The sequence below is a fragment of the Meleagris gallopavo genome, chromosome 10 (genome assembly GCF_000146605.3).
Source record: "Meleagris gallopavo isolate NT-WF06-2002-E0010 breed Aviagen turkey brand Nicholas breeding stock chromosome 10, Turkey_5.1, whole genome shotgun sequence".
Classification (NCBI taxonomy): domain Eukaryota; kingdom Metazoa; phylum Chordata; class Aves; order Galliformes; family Phasianidae; genus Meleagris; species Meleagris gallopavo.
Genome location: NC_015020.2, coordinates 1,719,470 through 1,741,399, shown reverse-complemented (window position 1 = coordinate 1,741,399; position 21,930 = coordinate 1,719,470). Strand labels below are relative to the sequence as shown.

The 21,930-nt window shown below is 39.9% G+C and overlaps 1 protein-coding gene across 1 annotated transcript; it reads left to right on the top strand.

Annotated features, from left to right (window-relative positions):
- Positions 1–632: 632 nt before the first annotated feature.
- On the top strand, positions 633–2,266 carry LOC109369126 (heat shock transcription factor, Y-linked-like; the record flags this gene model as incomplete). The annotated part of the gene is made up of 2 exons (XM_019618347.1): positions 633–1,346; positions 1,776–2,266. Coding segments are annotated over 2 exons (1,083 nt in total), but the record flags the coding sequence as incomplete, so codon positions are not given.
- Positions 2,267–21,930: the final 19,664 nt, after the last annotated feature.

Below are 21,930 nucleotides of genomic sequence, written 5' to 3'. Positions count from 1 at the left end.
CTGTATTTCAGTGCCCTGTGCACAGCATTTTAAAGGATTTTTTTAAAGTAATTTCAGAGAAGTAAGATTATAACTTAATGTTACTCATATCAAAAAGTTTATTATGTATTAAAATTAATTTGACTTAACAATACTGTTAAGTAAACTAAAAAAGAGCTTATAAAACGCCAAGGAATAACAACTGAGTTGCACATCTGAGACTATTCTTCAGTAGGCAGCATTTTTATTAGCGAAATATATATTACTTAAAAACATTTTTAACATTTCCATTGGCAGTCTTAGGAGAAGAAAGGAAAATACTACTAATCAAGCTGAGAACACTGCAAAAGAAAGAGTCCTGAACCCCAGAGATGAACCCAAGAAGTTACAGAAATGGTCAGAAATAGTACCAAAGCAGCATATGGAACAAGGTTATATGAACAGATAATAATTCATTGATGTCAAAGTTCAGAGATGAAAGATCCCGATGAGGAATGTATTTTAAGAGTAAATAATTGGTCTCCAGAGATGGTTGGTTCTTATATAATGGTGGTAGTTACAAGGGCTGCTCTGAACATCATGTCCATGAGAGGTGGCAGCAGATGGGCAGTGTGGCAGAATGGCATGTGACATTTCCTTGAATAACATGTACCTGGCTGCCCCATTTTGCCAGCAAACGTCCTCTGCCCTGTGATGCGGCTGTGACGCAGTGGAACGTCCCCATGGTGACGTTTGTGAAGGTCCCACTGTCCGCAGCACGGGTGCCATTGCGCTTCCTGCTGCTGCTGGCAGGACAAGCCTTGTTGGCTGCGGGAACCGTCGTGGACAGGAATTTCTGCCCAGGTGAAAAATTCACCATTCCAATGGAGACACCTTCCTTAGAAACATCGGGTGTTTCTCTTCCAAACACCCAGTCGGCAGTCTCGGCATCTGCTGCCCACCGACTCCGTGGTAAAAGAGCAGCTGCGGATGCTGCCCTTGGACCTCTCCAAGAGGAGAAGACTTCTCCATTTTCTCCTGGGGAAGTCTGTGCCAAAAGAAGATGCTGTGGTCCCTCTGAGAAATGCTCCGGCAAAGCCCACGACATGTCATCCTGCTCCTTTCTCAACCATCTCCGGAAAGTTGTTGAGAGTGATGGCTTCCAGTCCATTTGGTGGGGCGATGACGGAGACTTCATTGTGATTGAGGAGCCATTCTTCACAACAGAAGTACTGGCCAGAGGAGGAGTTTTTGATGTTGGCAACATGAAAGATTTTGTTCGTCTCCTTCATCACCATGGCTTCTACATCGTGGATGCAGATTTGCCAACATCTGCCTCCCGTGCTCGGTTCCTAGCAGAGGGAGTATCAATCTCTACTCCTAGCGAGGTACGTAGCCCCTCTACCTGTGAGACAGCTCTTGGCACAGTGGCACTGGTGGCCAGTCAGTCCAAAGAGAGCTGGCTGACAGCTGGTGATACTTGGGTACTTGTGCTTCTGAGAATCCTACATTACTCTGCGGCTGGCAAATGAGAGAAATGCAAGCAAGGGTGGTTGTTAGAAGGGCTGCTCTGAACGCAGTGCCTCCTCTTTGGCGTTGGCCCATGAGAGATGGCAGCAGACAGGCAGTGTGACAGAATAGCATGTGACATGGCTGTGAGTATGAAACAAAGGTGTGGAACTGAATTCTTTCATGTGGAAATGGCCCCTGAGAGTCCACTCCGACAGTCTCTTGAGATTTCAATTCTTATGTCTTGTATCTTTGTTTTCCCGATCTTGAAATGGTGCTGACTAACTCTTCCTCTCTGCATTTTGCAGTTACTCTGCTACTATCACCCCTATTTCAAGAGAGATCATCTCCAGTGCCAGAGAAGATTCAAGCGGAGTGTTGGTGCTAGAAGGAGAAGACCAGCTGCCTCCTCGCAGGCCCTGGCTTGGAAGGAGGGCCAGCAGAGCAGCAGCCTGCAGTCAGAGATGCAGTCAGGCGCTGCTGCGTGGGCGGGCAGTGAGCTCCCTGTCAGCAGCTGCAGTGCCGCTCCTGCTGCTCCTGCTGCTGCAGATCACAGCGCACGTCCAGTCCCAAGCGGTCCTTTTCCACCGGGGCTGGGACCCGATAGCGGAGCTGCAGGTGATGGAGTTGCACGTGTCTACAACTTGCGCTCCAGGAAGCACTGCAGACGGGAGTAGTGCCACGTAGATAGTGTAGAGTCGTTTAAAAAATAAATGTTTGGAATGCTTATCCCTTGTCCCGTCCTGTTTCTTCAGTCTGACTGAAGGTTACTCTTCCTACGCCCAAAAGTGGGGGGTGCCTTCAGGGAGCCTTCATTTCCCCCATCCCTGCCCGTGGGTTTTGGCAAAGGTGCCAAACGCGAAGCAGGCAATGTGCGAAGCAAGCCTGGTCCACGGAATGATGGGAGCACGGGGCGTGCAGGTGTGCAGCTGGAGCAACGCAAAGCGCCTGGTCCCTCTGCCTGCCTGTCCTCCGTGGGTGGGTGGATGCCGTGGTGGCACAGGGACAAGAGCTGTGCCATCCTCGCTGTGTACTTCTGACCCACGTGTAGTTTGAGGAAGTAGTGCAGCTTCAACCGGTTCAGTTTCTAGGATGGCTCCTAGGATGTGGCTCCTTGGGCCAAGCAGCAGGCTCCTTGGGTTACCCTTGAGGTACCCCTCATCTTTCCCATTCTTCGTGCTCAAAGACTTCTGCACTTTTAGGAATAAAACAAATCAGCCCTTTATTCACTAGTGTGACTGGTATATGCCCCAGTACAAATGGAAGAGTGGATGCAGGCTCCTTTGATGGCTCCCTCTAGCCTAGAGAAAACCCTTCCAACCCCTACAAATCTGTAATTCTGTGATTTTGTGATTCTGTGAAATTTAATAAAGAAAAAGGAGAAAGACCATATCCAACTGTTCTCCGTGGAAATATAAATATGTTCAGTAGATAATAATCAATTTGAATACAAGACCAGCATTCCTGGTCAACAAAAAGCATCCCAGGTTGTTGGAGGATGCTGATGTGATTCCCATCTACTAGAAGGAGCATCCAGGAAGCTACAGGCTTGTGACCTCTTTGCCAGATAAAGTTATGGAACAGATCATCTTGAGGGAGATCACATGGCATAGAATCATAGAATGGCCAGGGCTGAAAAGGATGACGAGGATCACTGAGTTTCAACACCCCCACTATGTGCAGGGTCACCAACCAGCAGACCAGGCTGCCCAGAGCTACATCCAGCCAGGCCTTGAATGCCTCCAGGGATGGGGCACGTGCAGTTGTTGTGGTTTCGTGATATTTTTGTTGTCAGTATTCCACATCAGAACATCATGTGGAGTTAACGAGTTAATTTTCCGGTTCCAGTTACTGCTGTGGACTCCTTGAGTATTCTGATTGGGAGGGGAAGGGGCGGCATCCCCGGAGGACTTGGCGGGAAGAGGAAGTGGGGGAGCTGCGGACAGGACGCGGAGCGGCTGCCTCTCTCCCCGTCTGGCCCGGCTCAGCCGTCTCAGCTCGCCGCGGAGAAAGCACGTGCTTTCCCTCGCACTGTTATGGTTTGACTCTCGTTTTTGATACTCTTGTCTCTCTCGTTTTGTTTGATTTAGTTAGATTCAGTAAATTACCCTCCTCAGATCGTTGCCGTTGTGTTTTCTCTTTGTTAAACTACCGCCTAGCTCTCTGCCCTTCCCCCTCTCCCGGAGCGCACGTGGCCCGGGGCCGGCCGGGTCGCGGCAAACCGTTCATACCCCCTATTTTTCTTTTTTTTCTTCTTCCCGGGATCTGTGCCCCCCCATCACGGACTTATTTCTAAGGATAACCCGTGATAGCGGTTCAACCAGGGAATCAGACACAGCCAGCATATGTTCATGAAAGGTAGGTCCTGTTTTACCAACCTGATCTCCTTCTATGATCAAATGACCCACCTGGTGGATGAGGGAAAGGCTGTTGATGTAATCTGCCTCGACTTCAGCAAAGCCTTTGATATTGCCTCCCACAGTATTCTTTTGCAGAAGCTGGAAGCCTGTGGCTTGGAATCTCTTTTTTGGATAAAGAGCTAGCTGGAGCACTAGACCAAAAGAGTGGTGGTGAATGGACTGAAATCCAGCTGGCAACCAGTCATGAGTGGTGATCCCCAGGGGTTGGTAGTGGGGCCTATCCTGTTCAATATCTTTATTGATGATCTGATGATCTATTTGAGTGCACCCTCAGTAAAATTGCAGATGATACCAAGTTGGGAGGAAATACCGATCTGCCTGGGAGTGGGATGGTCCTACATAGGGATCTGTACAGGCTGGATTAATGGGCTGAGGCCAGTGGGATGAAGTTCAACACATCAAGTGTCAGGTCCTACTCTTTTGCCACAACAACACCAGGCAATGCTGTGGGCAGAGAAGCTGGAGGATTGTATGGAAAAAAATGAGTGGGGATGTTGGTCAATAGTAGGCTGAACATGAGCCAGCAGTGTTCTCAGGTAATCAAGAAGGCCAATGGCTTCCTGGCTTGTATCAGAAATAGCAGCAGGACTAGGGAGGTGATTGCTCTTCCATAATCAGCTCTGGTGAGGCTGCACCTCTAGTACTGTGTTCAGGTTTGGGTCCCTCACTACAAGAAAGACACAAGGCCCTGGTGCGTGTTCAGAGACAGGCAACAAAGTTAGTAAGGAGTCTGGAGCACAACTCATAAGAGGAGTGGCAGAGGGACCTGGGATTATTTAGTCTGGAGAAAAGGAGGCTCAGCAGATACCTTTTCACTCTCTACAACTACCACGGGAGTCAGCCTCTTCTCTGACATAACAAGCAATAGAACAAGAGGTAACGGCCTCAAGTTGCACCAGGTGTGTGCCAAGTTGGATGTTAGGAAGAATTTGTTCTCTGAAACAGTGATCAGGCCCTGGAACAGGCTGCCCAGAAAGTAGTTGACTCACCATCCCTGGAGGTGTTCAAGAAACTTTAGACATGGTTTAGTGGAAAAAAGGTGGTAGATGCACCATTGGACTAGATGATCTTGGAGGTCTTCTCCAATCTACAAAGGTTTCTGTGATTCTATGATTAAAATGTCTTTTTAACATTCAGCTTCATAAAAGCAATTACGAAATTAGAATAATTAAGACAAAAACAAGACACTTAAATATCATTTAAATGTCACATGTTCAAAAAGACATATTCCCTTGAAACACTTTGTTCCCATTCCATGCTATAACATTAAAATGAAATGCTTCAGTACTGACAAGAAGATTGTGTGTAGCAGTGATCTGGAAGTAAAAGAGCACTATATAAAGAAAATATATTGTGCACATGAGAGGAAAAAGTGCTAGGTGAAATGATAAAGGAAAGTTGACAACAAAATAAAAATTACAATAAGGAGATCATCTAGACATGGTCTAGATCCTAAGAGACAGCTGGCTACTCTACACAGATATAGTTGTATATGCTAAATCAAAGCCCAACTGAAGCTTTCTAAAAGTTTTCAGCATGTTGACAGTAGCAGGTATGGAGAAATCCAAATGGCTAGACCAACCAACAGAAAAAACACATCCTAAAAAGAGCAGATAGGATTTATACTTAATTTGATTATTTATTGTATTTATGAGTACACAGTAATAGGTAGTCACAGAAGAGTACTGCTTAAAAATTTTGACTAATTTTCAGTAATGACTTGACCTTAAATCCCTGAGAAAATGTTCATTTATAGATTGGATTTTTCTATCTTAATTTAAAAGCAGTTTTGATCATTTTAGAAAGTTAATTTAAACATTAAGTGACCCCTGAAATTAATATTTAGGAAGTAATAATTTGAATTCATTACTGTGCTTTATTAATTATATTTCAGTCCTAAAAACAATCGTATTTCAGTTTGAAAAATAAACATACATCAGTCTTCTTTTGATGAAATTTCTGGATAAAATCTCTAACTCATATTCTACCAACACACACACACTTAAAAGTAGGATTTTCAAAGAACGATTTCCCATTTATCGTTCTTTAAAAGAAAGTGTTTTTGCATTATGCCAAATGATGTAGTGAACAGGCATGACAGATCTTCTTTGTGACAAGTATCTTTCTATTCAAAATCTAATAAACTATCACAACATAAAATATTTTTCAAATATAATTGATAGTTTTAATCCCTGTTTTTGTAATTAGATTCTGTCTGAGTTTTATATTATTTTTATACGTAGTTGTAGTGAGACATTAGAAAGATCTAAGCTGGAAGTCCGTAAGGGATTTATTTTGTTTACAGTGTGTAATGAATGATTGATGTAGTGCTAGCAAGATATACAGAAAGGAAAAGTATGTTTTCATTTTTAAATACATGATTTATATAAAATGTGCCTTTTGTTCACTTCTTCTCAGTATTGCAAAGAGATATTTATTGTGTTTCTGCCAGTCATTTTCTTTAAGCAGATTTGTACATGCTGCTGCAAATTGCACAGTACATAGATTTAGAATTTGTACCCAATAAACAGGATTTAATGGAGCCACAGAATCATAGAATGGCCTCGGTTGACCCAGACCATTCTCAACCTTAAAAATCATTTAGTTCCAATCTCCCCACAGTGGGCACCATTGTCATCCACAAGATCAGACTGCACGCAGCCGCATCCAACCTCATCTTGAACACATCCAGAGATGGTGCATCCACAGCCTTACTGAGCAAACTTTTCTTGTGCCTCACCACCTGCCGAGTAAAAAAATTCTTCCTAACATAATCTACATCTCTTATTTTTTTTAGCTTGAAGTCATTTCCCCTTGTCTTGTTACTATCAGACCATGTAAAAAGTCAGTCCCCCTTTTGCTTGTAAGCTCCTTTCAAGTACTGGAAGGCCACAACAATGAGATTTTCTTGGAGCCTTCTCTTCTACAAGCTGAACAAGCCCAGCTCCCTCAACCTTTCTTCATGGGAGAATTTCTCCAATCCTCTGATCATCTTTGTGTTCCTCCACTGGACCTGTTCCAACATCTCCATGTCTTTCTTGTGCCGGGGCCTCCAACCCTGGGTGCAATACTCCAGATTACAGCCCCAAAGGATTACAGGTGGGGGAGACAAGCACTTCTCTCTCTGTTGGCCACCCCTTCATTGATGCAGCCCAGGATACGGGGCTGCAGGGCTGCAAGTGCACTCTGCTGTCTCATGTCCAGCATTTCATCTACCAGGACACTCAAGTCTTTCTCTGCAGGTCTGTACACACTCATCACTGGCTCCACATGAGTATAGTTCCACTGGCCACAATGCTCTGGCTGCAACTGTCCAACAAACACCTCACCCACTGAATAGCCCATTTCTCCAATGTAGAGATAAGGATGTGGTGCAGGACCATGCCAAAGGCCTTGCACAAGTCCAGGTAGATGACATCACTTGCCTTGCCTTTGTCCACCAGTGCCATTGCTCCATCATAGAAGGCTGCCAGATTGGTCAGGCACAATCTGCCCTTGATGAAACCATGCTGGCTGTCTCAGATCTTCTCCTTGTTTCACACATGTTTTGACATGTCATCCAAGAGGATCTGCTCCAGGATCTTCCCAGCCACAGAGTTGAGGTTCAATGGCCTGTAGTTCGCCATGTCTTTCTTTCTCCTTTTCTTAAAAATGGAAACTATTGTTGCTTTTTTTTCCAATCACTCAGGACCTTGCCTGACAGCTACAGCTTTTCAGATATGAAGGAGAGCTACTCAGCAGCTACATCAGCCTGTTCCTTCAGGACCTGGGACTTGTACAGATTCAGCCTCATGAGGTGGTCTTAGACTTGCTCTGCTGTTAAAATGAGGATTTCATTCCCCCAATCTCTGACTAGAGGTTCATGGACATGAGAGGCACGGGAAGCCTGATTGGCAATGAAGACTGAGGCAAAGAACTCGCTGAGTACTTCAGCATTCTCCATGTCTGTTGAAGCCAGTTCTCCTTCCTCATTTAGCATAGGGGACACAATCTGACTGATGATGACGAACAAGTTTTCATTCTCCTTTTCTATTTTAAACTTGATCTCTTCACTTTTTTGGCCTGCAGCAAATTAACTGGGGAGTTCTTCTACCTTGTGACATCTGAGAATTTTTCATGTCATTCCTTCTATATTTTTAGCACTTCTTTGTGTTTGGCTTAACTTTAAGCTGTTTTGTCCTTTGTTTTCTTAATTCCTCTTAAAAACCACAGCCTACTCAGTGGTGAACATTAGCAATTTATACAGTCCAATTGACGCTGCCTCTGAAACTGCAGGAAACTGAGCTACATCTATGGCTTACATGGGATCTAATGAGGATCATTGCAAGTGTATAATACTGTTATCCTAGTATTCCACATTACTGTGCAAATATTAATAAATGAATCTTTGTGACATTTAAACGTCCTACAGACAGTTGTTGGTTCAGGAATCCTCAAGCAAATGAGTAATCTCAGATTGTAATCTTGCATAGTTCTAATTATAAAATATCTTTATTATTTTCTGTAATATTTTATGATATAATCGTATTTGGGAAATGACTGTATTGAGAGCATGACATTTACTGAAGTGAATAAGCTTTTAATATGTGAAGTCATTCCACTGAGGTTACTGTGCAAAACAGAAACTTTAAGATGGAAATGAAGCAGAGACCAGTTAATTTCTTTAATATGCTATCAACCTATTTTATTTCATTTTATTAGTTCATTATATTCTATTAATATAGGAACTTTCCATATCATTTGTACTGAGATACTTGGGGCAGCCAGGATCAGCACAGCAGGTCTATTTTTATCAACATGTACATGCTGCACATTAGCCATGTTTTTGCAGTTCTGATCTTCTTGGCACTAATGTAGTGGGAGAAGTTATAAAGTTACAGTTAGTCCAGGAAATATTTTAAAGTAAAACCAATCTAGAACAAAATGAAGTCATCATAAAAGAAAAAAAAAAATCCATTAAAATGACATACAGTGTTGTGATTTAGCCCATCAGACAGTTCAGCACCACACAGTTGTCACTCCCTGACCTCTCCCAATGGGATGGAGGAGAGAATTGAAAAAAAATCAACAAAGTAGAACTCATGGGTTTAGATAAAAACTGTTTAGTAAGACAGAAAAGGAAGAGAAATAAAAATGATAGCAGTGATAATAATACATCTATATTATGAATAATATGAATTAATTATCTAATATAAGTAAATATATGTTTACAAAACAAGTGGTGCACGACACAGTTGCCTACCACTCTCCAACACATGTCCAACATGTCTCTGAACAACGACTTCCCCCAGCCAACTCCCCAATATTTTATGGCTTTTGCATGATGACATGTGGTATGAAATATGCCTGCGGCCAGTTTAGGGCAGCTGTCCTGGGTCTGTACCGTCCTGAGACTGTACCCTCTCAGCTTCTTGTGTACTCCCCTCACCCCCAACCTCACTGGCAGGACAGTGCAAGAATTTGAGAAACTGAAACATCTTTGGTTCTACACAGAACTGTTTGGCAACAACTGAAACACTGGTATGCTGTCATTATTGTTTTTCTCCTAAATCCAGAACATAGCATCATACCAGACATTACGTAGAGAAAATCAACTCTGTCCCAGATAAAACCAGGGTAACATCCACCTCTTATTCCATATCATTTACACAGCACATAGGTCCCATATCTTCTCCAGCATCCCAATCACTTATCATCATCTGTCCTGCCTTCTGATATATACACATTGCTATCATTCCTGTAATCTATGGGCTGTCCCTCTAAATTGTGTGTGCAGTTCACTTAGTCCGTGTTTTGGGCTCCAACATTTTAACAGTCTTGTTATAGAGGGGACTGATACAGGCACAGGCTAGTTTGCTGCTTGAACTACAGTGCCTGTCATGGGAATTGGAGTAACCACAGGGTCTATTGCAGGGGTCGGACTAGTCATAGGGCATGCTGATCAGAGCACTGCTTGGCCCATTGCAGGGTGGGAATGACCATAATGTCATTTTTTGCAGGGGCTGGAGCAACTGCAAGGCCTGTTGTGAAGTTGGAGCAATTTCTGGGTCAGTTGTATCCCCAGTTAGAGAGGGCCTGTTGATCACCAATTCTGGAGAACTATTTGATGAAATCAGGATTGGTGACCTCCTAGGCTGTAAGTGACCATACAGTGGTGGAGTTCACACTCTTGAGGAATACTGGACAGGCAAACAGTAAAATTGTTTAGCTTAAATTTAGAAAAGTAACTTCCAGCTCTTCAGGAAGTTGATAAAAAAACCCACCTGGGTAGCTTTCCTCTACAACAAGGAAGCAGAGCGGTGCTGGCAGATTTTTAAGGAAGCTTTCCTTATGGCGCAAGAGCTCTCCATTCCCAGGTGCAGGAAGTTAGAAAAGAAAGATAAGAAACTGGAATGCTAAACTGGGACCTTCTGGTCAAACTGGAGAGCAAAAAGAAAATGCACAGGCTGTGGAAGCAGGGACAGGTTATGTGGGAGAAGTATGGGATGCTGGAACTGGACTTGACAAGGGGTGCAAAAAAAAGATAACAAAGGCTTCTATAGGAACATCAAAAAGAAAACCAAAGTCCAGGAGGATGTACACTCCCTAGTGAGAAATACAGGCAGGCTAGTAGCAGCATATAAGGAGAAGACTGAGATACTCTGCAGCTTCTTTGCCTCAGTCTTCACAAGTGACTGCCCTCCACATAGTGGATGGTTTGGAGCATGGGGACTGGTGGAGCAATGACCTTCCCACTGTAAGCAAAGATCAGGTTCACAACCACCTGAGGAGCCTGGACCTCCATAAATCTAAGGGTCCTGATGAGATACATCCCAGGGTCCTGGGGGAATTAGCTGATGCAGTTGCCAAGGCACTCTCAATGATATTTGAAAAGTCGTGGCAGCCAGATGAGGACTCTATTGACTGGTAGAAAGGCAATAGTGCACCCATATTTCAGAAGGGTAGAAAGTATTACCCAGGGAAATACTGACCTGTCAGTTTCACCACACTGCCAAGAAATATGAGACCTCACATGGAGCGCTGCATCCAGATGTGGAGTCCTCAGTACAGATTTGGAATCTAGCAAGAAGTAGTCAGAAACTTAGTCTGAGGGCAGTAATCAGGTAGAATGTGTGTTTGTGAATCAGCTTGTATGTGTGTATGTATGTGTGTGTATATGAATACATAAATACAGTAATACTGGCACAAGCAAATACTACACATGCATGGGAGTATCTGTATGAAGTTACCTCTTGTTCCATTTTTGTCATTAAATATTCGTATTTAACAGGTAGGAAGATTTTAGACTAGCAATAGACAACTAAATTTCATAACATTCAGCATGATTTTTTAAAATGACACTTAGTTTGATTGTTTCATACCATAAGGGTCTAAAATTCATCTTGAACCAAATGTCCTTAACTCTGTGAAGCATTGCTCAGCAACAACTTAAACAATGATGTATCCTTGTCATTGTTTTTCTCCTAAAGCCAAAATGCAGCATCCTGCCAGACACTATGAAGGGAAAATATTTTCTTATCTTCGTTAGACGTATGAGAGAAAAAAATAACAAAATCTGTATGCTGGGTTCAGCTGACAGTTTCCTTCAAATAGTAAGAACTGACTGAATAGAGACTAATGAAGATGGAAGATCCTGCTAATGAAGAAATATTAATTTTTAATGTTATTGTTTAGAATTTCAAGGAACTCTAGGACATTAATGAGATAGCTGAGATAAACTGGTAGAAATGATTATAAATACTTAACTATAGTTTTGTTTTCAGTATAATGAGCACTTTATAAGTCTGAAGAAAACCTAACCATCTAAGGTTTCTGTACTTAGTTAAGAAATACCAATAGAAAATAACATGCTTTAAAAATACAGATTTTCTCTTCTATGACTATTCTGCTTAATAACAAGCATTTAATAGATAAAATGTACAAATAACAGAATTCACCCGGTTAAAGATTTACAGTTGAAGTTCTCAAATTAGAACAACTATGAAAATAATTCTGGGTGATTTCTCATTCTGAGGTATATATCAATATACCAATAACTAATATTAAATATTAATTGGTCAATAATATTAAATGGAATCTATTGAGTAGGTCTCAAATCTTGGAAGTAGTAAGCATCCCAGACTTCATGACTCAAATACTGTACACTCAAGGGATTCTGCACAGTGGCTTTCAGTAGACCAAAATTACTTAAGTTGGAAAAAGGACCTTAATGTGAATGAACAAGGCCAATTGTTTCTTAGCAATTTAATAACACAGTAAAAATTGATCGTTTTATTACTACTTGAACCAGTCCCTGTCCAAGGGGAAATATTCATATACCTGGTGGCTTTAAAGATTCTTAGAGAGAAATACTATTTCAAATTATAAGACTTAGCAGGGAGGGGTGGGGAGGGGGGAGGAAAGAAAGGAAAGCAGATCAGACTATTTCTAATAATAAACAATTGTCTAAAGTATTCTGCATTACTGGCTTCAGAATATGGTATTTCAGAAGGCTGATAAGATAGGTATGCTGAGGAAGAAGGGGATTATAATTCGAAGTGTGAATTACAAAAACATTTAAACACAAAATACTAAAGTGCAAATTCTGTATTATGCAGATCTCGTATACTGTAGCCTGAAAAATGTAAAATCTCCCCCAAAAGATAAAAATACTTTATTGGCTTCAACCAGCTGCTTAGTTAGAGAGCCACAGGAATGAGTGCATAATTCAGTTTGCATGGTAAGTAATACTTCTATTATTTATACCACTCTTAGTCACTTCTACTGTTTCAATTTAAAAAGAAAACACATTTCAACATGGTATATTATTTAGCCAGAACCCAATTACCTACGAGAGTAACAGCTTAATTAGACATTACATATTTGAAAATTTCAGAAGTGAAAAGTTCTTTGCAATTAAGAGAAATCCTTTTATCAACATTATATAGGGAAAGCTTGATTTGGAAACTGCAAATTGGTGTAATCAGAGATGTATTAAGGTTGGAAAAGACCACTAGTATCTAACTGTCAGCTCATCATCACCATGCCTACTAAACCCCGTCCTTCAGTGCCACATCTCCAGGTCGGCCACAGTACCACTTTCTTGGGCCGCCTGTTCCAATGCCTCAGTACTCTTTATGAGGATAAATTTTTCCTAATATCCAGCCTGAAGCTCCCTAGTGCAACTTAAGGCCATTATCTCTCGCCCTATTACTCGTTACCTGGGAGAAGAGGCTGATCTCTCCCTCTCTCTACAACCTCCTTTCAGGCAGACAAGGCCTCCCCTGAGCCTCCTCTTCTCGAGACTAAACAATCCCAGTTCTCTCAACACTCCCCATAAGACTTGTGCTTCAGACTCTGCACAGCTTTGCTGCCATTCTCTGGACACGCTCCAGGGGCTCATCTTTCTTGTAGTGAGGAGCCTAAAACTGAATGCAGCACTTGGTCACTAACTGGATTTAAGTCCATTCACCACCACTCTCTGGGCCTGGCCATCCAACCAGTTTTTAAACAATGAAGAATATACCTCTCCAAACCATGGAGAGGAGCGTCTCTGGGAGAATGCTGTGGGAGACAGCATCAAAGGCTTTTTGAAAGTCCAGGTAGTTGTAAGTCTGCTAAAAAATTAGGGTATAGGACAACATTTAGTATGGAAGCATAATATTTTGGAGTGCATCACTGGCATGGAAAAGACCTCTGTTTGGATAACTAGTAGTGGTCATATGCAGTTAAATCTTCAATATGCTTAGTTTTTTTCTGGCTGATATTACACTATTTCTTGGGGCAATAGTGATTAAATCTTCACCATGTTCAGACACTCACTTTAAGTTGCAGATGTCTGTTACAAAACACAGTTTACTATATTCAAACAGTATGTGAAGGAAAATTTTCGCTCATGTCAAGCTGACAAACTGCTCACTTAGCCTACTTGAAATTTACTTCACTTTAAATATAATTAATCACCACTGGTCATGTATACATTTTTTTAAATTGTTGTTGTATTCCTTTGAGTAAAATTTCCTAGGGAAAAATAATAGATGGAAAACAGCAAGTAATAAATTCTGTTGCTGAAGTAGGCATTGCCTTGTACAAATACAAAATGCAGTGTCTCATTTAAAAAAAAAAGGGAAAGAAAAGTCATGAACAAAACCCCAAACAACATAGCAAATAGATATTGCATGTATCTTCCAAGAATAATTGTTCAGGCAAGAATTTGCGTTATGGGTAGAAATTGGTGATTAAATAGGTTGGAAATATATTCAAAAACAACCATTCATTTTACATTTTTAGAACTTTTTTTCTAGTTTTCTGTCAGTTTGAAAAGTTTTTGTTTTTTTTTTTTGAAATGTGAATGAGTGAATAGGTTAAGTCTTTCTTTGCCACAAATAGGATCAATCCATTTCTACTAATTTTTTTTTTTGCTGCTGTATGACTTATGTGATTTACATCTTTCACATATTGAGCTGTTAATTAAGCAGAAGATGGTTTGAAAATACATGTGTGAATATTTTGAACATAATCACATGACATGCCAATTTTAGTGTTCTGCCCCTGTTTCTACTGCCAAAAAGTACAGGATGCCAAAAGATCTGGTACTTAGGCAGAAAATGCAAAGTTCCTGGCACAATAAAATGTGTTGCGAAGTTCAGGATGAGATGCCTTGTCCCACGAACTCTCAATAAATGAGCTATTCTAGGAACTTTTATAAACACATATATACACAAATGCATATTTCCCTTTGTGGAAATACACAATTAAAAGAACATAAAAAACTGAAATTCATAAAAAGCTCTCCTGATTTTTCAGGAAATTTGGGTTCAAATGTTTATGCACCAGAAAGTAAGAGTAACAACTGGATGAAAAGTAAATCTAGTAGTCTCTATACATTCACATTTTGGTCACAACAGCGATCATGACTGCAAAGTAAACACCATTTATCACTATAAGTATTCTGGAACAAATAATTGAGAAGTTTTTTCTGTTGGCAATGCCAGTTCATTTGGCAGTAAGCTCCATTTACAATGAAGGTATCTTTCTTGATGAAAGAATGGATGAGGATGGGGGATAGGTTTAAGAAATGTGGAAGAGTGGTCTTTGATCAGTATAAAATATACTCTCAGCTTTCCATCCATCCACCTCTCTTTACTATTCAAAAAGTAACAGAAAATAAATTCACTATGGCAAAGAATCCTCAACAGAAAAAAACCACTTTGTTATGCACTTCTGCTGCATTACTGGATGCAAATCATGTCTGTTATGTGTGAATAAATTACCATCTTAACAGCTTGATCAATATGCAGTACACTGGCCTGCAGTTTTTATGAATGGCTGAAAGATATTTAGAGCACGAGCATGTTTTTGTACATTCATTAACAAAATGTATTTGAAGGTTTCCACTGAAATGTCAAGTATTTCCAAAGCATTGCTTTGGAGTGATGAGGTAATTAACAAAGTAATATTGATCTCATTTTTGTGATTTGTCGCAACATTTTTGAATTATACTGCCTTCATGTTCAATATGGAATGGATCTTATCTGCCAAGATGGCAGTCCCAAGAACTTCAATATTGGATACATCCAGAAAATTTTCTGTAATCAGTTGTAGGCAGTGGTCCTTGAAAATGGCATTCCTACTTTGGAAGAAGAAGCCGGCAAGCTCAACTCAGGAATTAATTACTTGGTAGCAATATAGAAAGCAGACAGATTAGAGAATCTGTTAGCCAATAAATTTTACTTATCTCATTCAGACAGGATATCCTGGTTTCAACTGGGATGATGTTTTGGGTTTAGAAGAAAAACAGTGTTAACAGCACATCAGTGTTTTAGTTGTTGCTGAGCACTGCTGCACAGAGCCAAGGATGTTTCAGCAACTAGAACTGTGCTGCCAGTAAGGAGGCTGTGGGGGAACAAGGAGCTGGGAGGGGACAGAACCAGACAGATGACCTAACCTGCTTAAAGAGATATTTCATACCATATGGCATCATGTGAAAAAAAATATTAAAACTGAGGGGAGTTGGCTCAGGGACTAGCTGGGCATTTATCGTCAAGTGATTAGAAACTGCATTGAGCATCACTTATTTTACATACATATATATTTAGCATTACTAATTGTTTTTCTCTTTTGTTTTAGTAAATAGCTTTTCTCTCAGTGCAGGAGTTCTGCCTTGTGTTTTTTGTTTGTTTATTTTATTTTATTTTATTTATTTCCAATTCTCTTCCTCATTCCCCTGAGAGCGGTCAGGGAGTGAATGGCTGTGTGGTGCTGAGCTGCCTGACAGGTTAAACCACAACACAGGGACGCAAATATTTTTTATTCTTGGATCTGTATCTCCAGAACTAAGCCTAATGTACTTTCTTATGTGCAAAATGAACTGAATAATTTTGAATGACCTAAACTAGCTAGGTCTGATTTCTCTCCTTGCCACCTTCACTCCATTAAAGTTAAAAACGAATCAACTTGTAGACCTTCACTTTAAAATTGTCGTGGTGGTTCTGCACCATTTTGCTACTTCTCCTGGTTTGCTGTTTGTACTTTACTGCCCAAAATTATTTTAGGTGTTATGGCACTACATCAAGCAGAGTTTATCTTTGGGCTAAGGGAATGGTTAAGTCAAATAGCAATATTAGTCTGCATTCCCTGATAAATTCACACTCTGAAAACTCATAAAACTCAGAAACCTATTAAAAATACAAAATGAAAAGGCAGTGCAACAAGGAATTGGGAAATGAATAAAATCTTTGGTTTATTATTGTGAAACTTTAAGAAAGATGTGATTGTTGGAGGAAGCAACATTATTCCAAGAGAAAAAATGACAATTCAAACTCAGAAGGTTTTGCTTTTCCTGTGATTAATTTCAGTAGTTTAGAGAAAGATAAGTTTTATAACTCAGAAGATGCAGGAATCTAGATTCGCTCTACTCTCTGTAATACAATTTTTTAATGTGGAATTCTCTCTTTTTCCTACACCATAACTATTCCATATAATTTTTTTTTACCTCAATTAAATAAAGATTTAGAAGTTGGAACTGGCAGAGCGATAAGAAGGCTAGTCTAGGGAACATATTAATTTCAGTTTTATTAATTTTGCCCTAAAGAGTCAAATTTAATTTGTCCCTATGTTCTTTATCACCTCTTATTGAAGGGTCAAGATTTAATTTCATCAAATCTTCAGGTTTATTAGAATAGTGATTCCAGATATTGAAATATTTTATCCAGCCACTGGAAATTCTACTCTGAAATGTTGAAAGCTAAAACTAAAGTTATAGATTTAAACTTGCATAATACATTTCTCTGAGATAGACTTGTGTTCTATGGCCAGTTTGTTCAGTTCTGCATCTTGTTTACTTGTGAACACATTGAATTATGCATCTTCCTTTTTCCTGAGAGTATATCTGTCAGAAGTGACCTTGTTTGAGGATTATCAAAGTTTTTGACTTGTAATTTATGGACCAAACACCTTTCAATTGAAGTCACTGCCTACCTGCTATATGCATCCTGATGACTTACCAATGTTTGATATTTCCATAACTAGTGTGGTTCTGTTTCTGCCTTTACCCCAGCTCTAATTTTCCACGAACACTTGTATCTCAAAACAATAGGAGAAACTGTTAGCTGATGTGGTGGGATAACTTTGGTAAGGCAGATTCCCACTTAAATGCTGTCTCACTCACCTTTCTCTGGAGAATGAGGAGAGAAAATAAGAACTGTTAATGACAGACCAACTGCATCTAAGTATCAGATATTTGTTTTAATTTTTGTTGTAAGAAGAAAAGAAGGCCATCTGAATGGCCAATCTGGATTTTAAGAAGGCAAACTCTGAGCTTCTCAGGAAGCTAGTTAGTAGTGTCCCCTGGGAATCAGTTTAGTTCCACAAAGTATTGAGTTGCTTTTCAAGAGCTATCTTTTAAAAGCCCAAGAAATGGCAATCAATAAATCGATAAATCAAGTAAGCAGAACAGGAGGCCTGTCTTTCTTGACAGGAAAAAAATACTTGATGCAGATAGTCATCGAAGTTGTCCTGGTTTCAGCCATAACAGTTTTAATTGCACACAGATATTTCATTTGCTGCTGAATGGTAAAAGCACAGCTAGAGATGGGACAGACCACTCAGCAGGGAACAGCCATTGCCTTTCTGGTGCAGTAGCTGCAGGTGGGGCGAAGCCAAGACAACTCTCATCTTTTGGAAAAGTCGCATGGAGAGATGTAAGCAATCCAGGAGGCTCCTGGAATGTACCAATGATAACTTCCTGAGCCAGGCAATAGGTGGCCCCATCAGGGGAGTGCAGTAATGGACCTGTTGCTCACCAGTGTAAGTAAAGAGATTAGTGACATCACAATTGGTGACTGTGGTCAACTGGAACACGTTGACCAGAGTGGTGATTGAAACCTTGTCCTTGGTGACATTGAAAGTCAGGCTGAACGAGGCTCTGTGCAACTTGATCTAGCTGTACATGTCCCTTTTCATTGCAGAGGAGTTGGAATAGATGACTTTCAGAGATCCTTTCCAGCTCAAAGGGTCTTACGATTCTACGAATTAGGCAAGGGGTTGTTCCATACCATGTGGCATCATGGAAAGCCATAAAGCTGTGGAGAGTTGGCTAGGGTTGGCCACTACTTGGGAATTGGCTGGATATTGGTTAGCAGGTGGTGAGACCTTGCACTGCTGGCTGGGTATCAGTTGCTAGGCAGCTGTATTGTTAGCTGGGTGTTGGCAGGTGGTGAGTAACTATATATATGCATATAGTTATCATTAATTTTTGTTTCCATACTTTTTTCCATTTCCATCTTAGTGATTAGTTTTTATCTCAGCCCACAAGCGCTGTTTTGTTTCCAGTTCTCTCCCTCATACTACTTGGAGGGTGCAAGTAAACAGTTGTGCTTAGTAGCCTATTATGTTAAACCACAACACAAATAAGGATAAGTAAAATACAGATTAATGGCTTCTTATTGCTTTTAATAGTAATGCTAGATCTTGGGCTGCCCAGTCCTCAAACTTTTAGCTCCAAGTCTGAAATAACTAACAGTTGTTTGTACTGCAGAACTATCAGGCTTCTGACTTCAATTCTTTTTTCCTTCGTGCTAAGTATTACTATCCATCAGGCAATGAAAGTAGATTACTTCCCATTTAAAGTAACTATTTTTACATTGCTGGAATTTCAGCAGTAGGATTTGACATCTTCTGCTAATAAAACATTTTTAGCACTTCTACAAACAACTTGAGTGTACCACCACATAAGAAAAGAATATATCTTCAGTTATTGGCTTATTGCACTGTAATAGAATAAAAAATATGATGGGCAGAAGAACAGTTCTGCTGAGTTACACCAAATAATTCAGCTTGTTCTTCTGCTTTCCATCCATAAGCTAAGAAGCATATTGTATCACAGATTTTCCATAAGCCCTCAGACATATGTCTTCACAGCAGAAAATATATTCAGAACCAGTCCTTAATAAATGCTTTATTTAATTTCATGCAAACTGCATACACAATACAGATCCATTTTTTTAATTACTGGTCTACAAGGTGACATGGAGGCACTTCTGTACCTTCGGAAGTTTTCTGTTCTGTGGGAACATCATGAATCCTCATCTAGAAAAATTAAGACTGGGTTTTAGGAAAAGATTCTTCACTGAGAGTGTGGTAAGGCACTGGAATCCCAGGGCAGTGGTCATTGCACCAGCTCTGTGGGAGTTCAAGGGGCATTTGGACAGTGCTCTCAGAAATTTTGGGTGGTCCTATGTGGAGTCAAGAGTAAGACTTGATGATGTTTGTGAGTTCCATTCGAAATCAGTGTATGCTATGACTGTAAATGGACTGAAAGTTTAAATGCATTCAGTACTAATTTGTGTTCATTACATCAAGTGCTGTGCAATAAAGATGATGGAAAGACAATCCAAACGCCTGGAATAGGGAAAAAGAGACCAACATCATAGTTCTGTCACCTATTGTATGATGATATTCAGCTAAGTCCTTCTATACTGTTGTCTTTACATATACTAATAATGCTCATCTCTGTAGCGTTAACTAGAAATCGGCAGAGGTAGGGAGATCTATAAGGCACTGCTAATGAGGAGAACAAGTCACAAAACAGAAAAACACAGAAGCTGGAAAACCTGGTTAAAAGGATGATCACAGAAGTTTTCCACAGCTGAATATACACAGCAGCTTGCCAAGAAATGGTGAGCAAAACTTTTCTAAATACCCAGATAAAGAGTAATTAAATTATAATAATTCATGATTTTTTTTGTAAAAAAAAGCATAATTTTCTTGATATTTCAACAGTAAGGGTTGTATTAAAGTATGCTGAGACCATATTTTCAAAATATTTATTTTAAAAATTTCCAAGTCTAATAAATACAAGTTCAGCTTGTTGCACCGTGTACTGATTTCTGTTTCAAAGAAAGCCAGAATATATTTAGCAGAAAAAATGTCATTTTTAATGTTATTACATGTATGTGATAAAATATAGCATTTATTAGGAAGACACAATGAAGACAGAGAATTGTTCTGCTGAAAAAAAAAAATACATATGTTGAGGAGAGCTTAAGATGGAACATGAATGAAACCAAGCTGCCTAACATCAGCTGAGGATTGGTTGTTCTTCTGGGTATGTAAACTCCAGTTACGCTTCCCAGAAATTTGTATCAGCTGCACCTCCTTCCTAGAAACTGAAGCTTGGCAGCGTGCAGGCATAACTAATTGTTCAGGCACTATTGTGCATCAGAAAAGCTGAAATGGAAAGATGAGACACAGGAGAAAAAGGAAGATAGACAACAGTGTTACAGAAATAAGACATTTTCCAGGTGCATTCAGATGAAGGACACAGAGCTCTGATGATGTGGAGATAGTCAGTCACCTGAAACTCATCTTGCTGTTGGTATACTTAGAGAAGTAAACTTACATGGTAGTTTAATACCAATTCTTATTTTGTTTGAATTTACCAAAGAATGCATTTTACAAAGCTAAGCTTCCTAGTAGTATAATAAAAGAAGCCTGAAATCAGCAATTATTTCCTCCTTTTTTTGTGTAAAACTTTTTCTAAAGGTTACACAGCGCTGTATATCACAGTGATGTATGTATCAGGATGTATGAAGACACTAGATTTCTTAATAATTAATATGTTAATACATACCTAAATAGGTAGTAGTACATCAAAATAAACATAATACAGTGAAGTCAGCATATGAAGTAAGGTAAAGTGCAGAGTGACTAGGATATTAGTATCTGATATTGAGGCACAGACTGATCTGCAAATAGCACAAAATTGTTCAAAAGAGATTATCTATTACATGAAAACAAAGGTAATGGATACAGTTGCTTAATTATGCACATCATTTTGCCAGGGGAGGTTTGGAAACAGAGGGACATGGTTTAGTGGGAAATACTGGTGGCATGTGGACCGTTGGACTGGATGATCTTTGAGGTCTTTTCCAACCTTCATTCGATTCTGTGATCATAATAAAGAATAACATGAAAAAAAATGGAAAATGGAAAAAGAGGCAAGCATGATTAAATTTTGGAAAAATCAAATAACTCTGACAAGAAAAAGTTTCAGATAGTAAATTTCAATTCTGGGGGCAATTAACCAAAATAACCAGTCTATTCCAAAAGAAATGTGTGTTGGTTATTAAGGCCAACAGCTTCACAAGTGTGTCATTGGAAAGGAATAGACTGAAAATGGGACAATAACGAAGGGATAAGAAAAGAGAGAAACTGAATCTGAGTTTACTTTCATAACCCATGAGTTTTGCCAAAGAATCTGGTTACTAGTTGCATGAGAGAAGTAAGAATGTGTCTTCTGTTTGCTTTTAATGTTTTCAGATATGTCACGTATTTCATATTTTTGGGTATGACTTTTCATAGTTAGCTGGCAGACATTTAGCATAGAGCACAAATGTCTCTGCTAGATTTAATCTCATACTCCTCCATTTATCCAATTATATTTCCAGCATATTTTTATCCCCTCTTGCTCTTTCATCTTCTGTTTTGATTCAGTCTAGTGTAGAGTTTGTCCCTTGTCTTTTGTTCTGTTAGGATTTTTCTTTGCTACAGTAAAGAAAAAAAA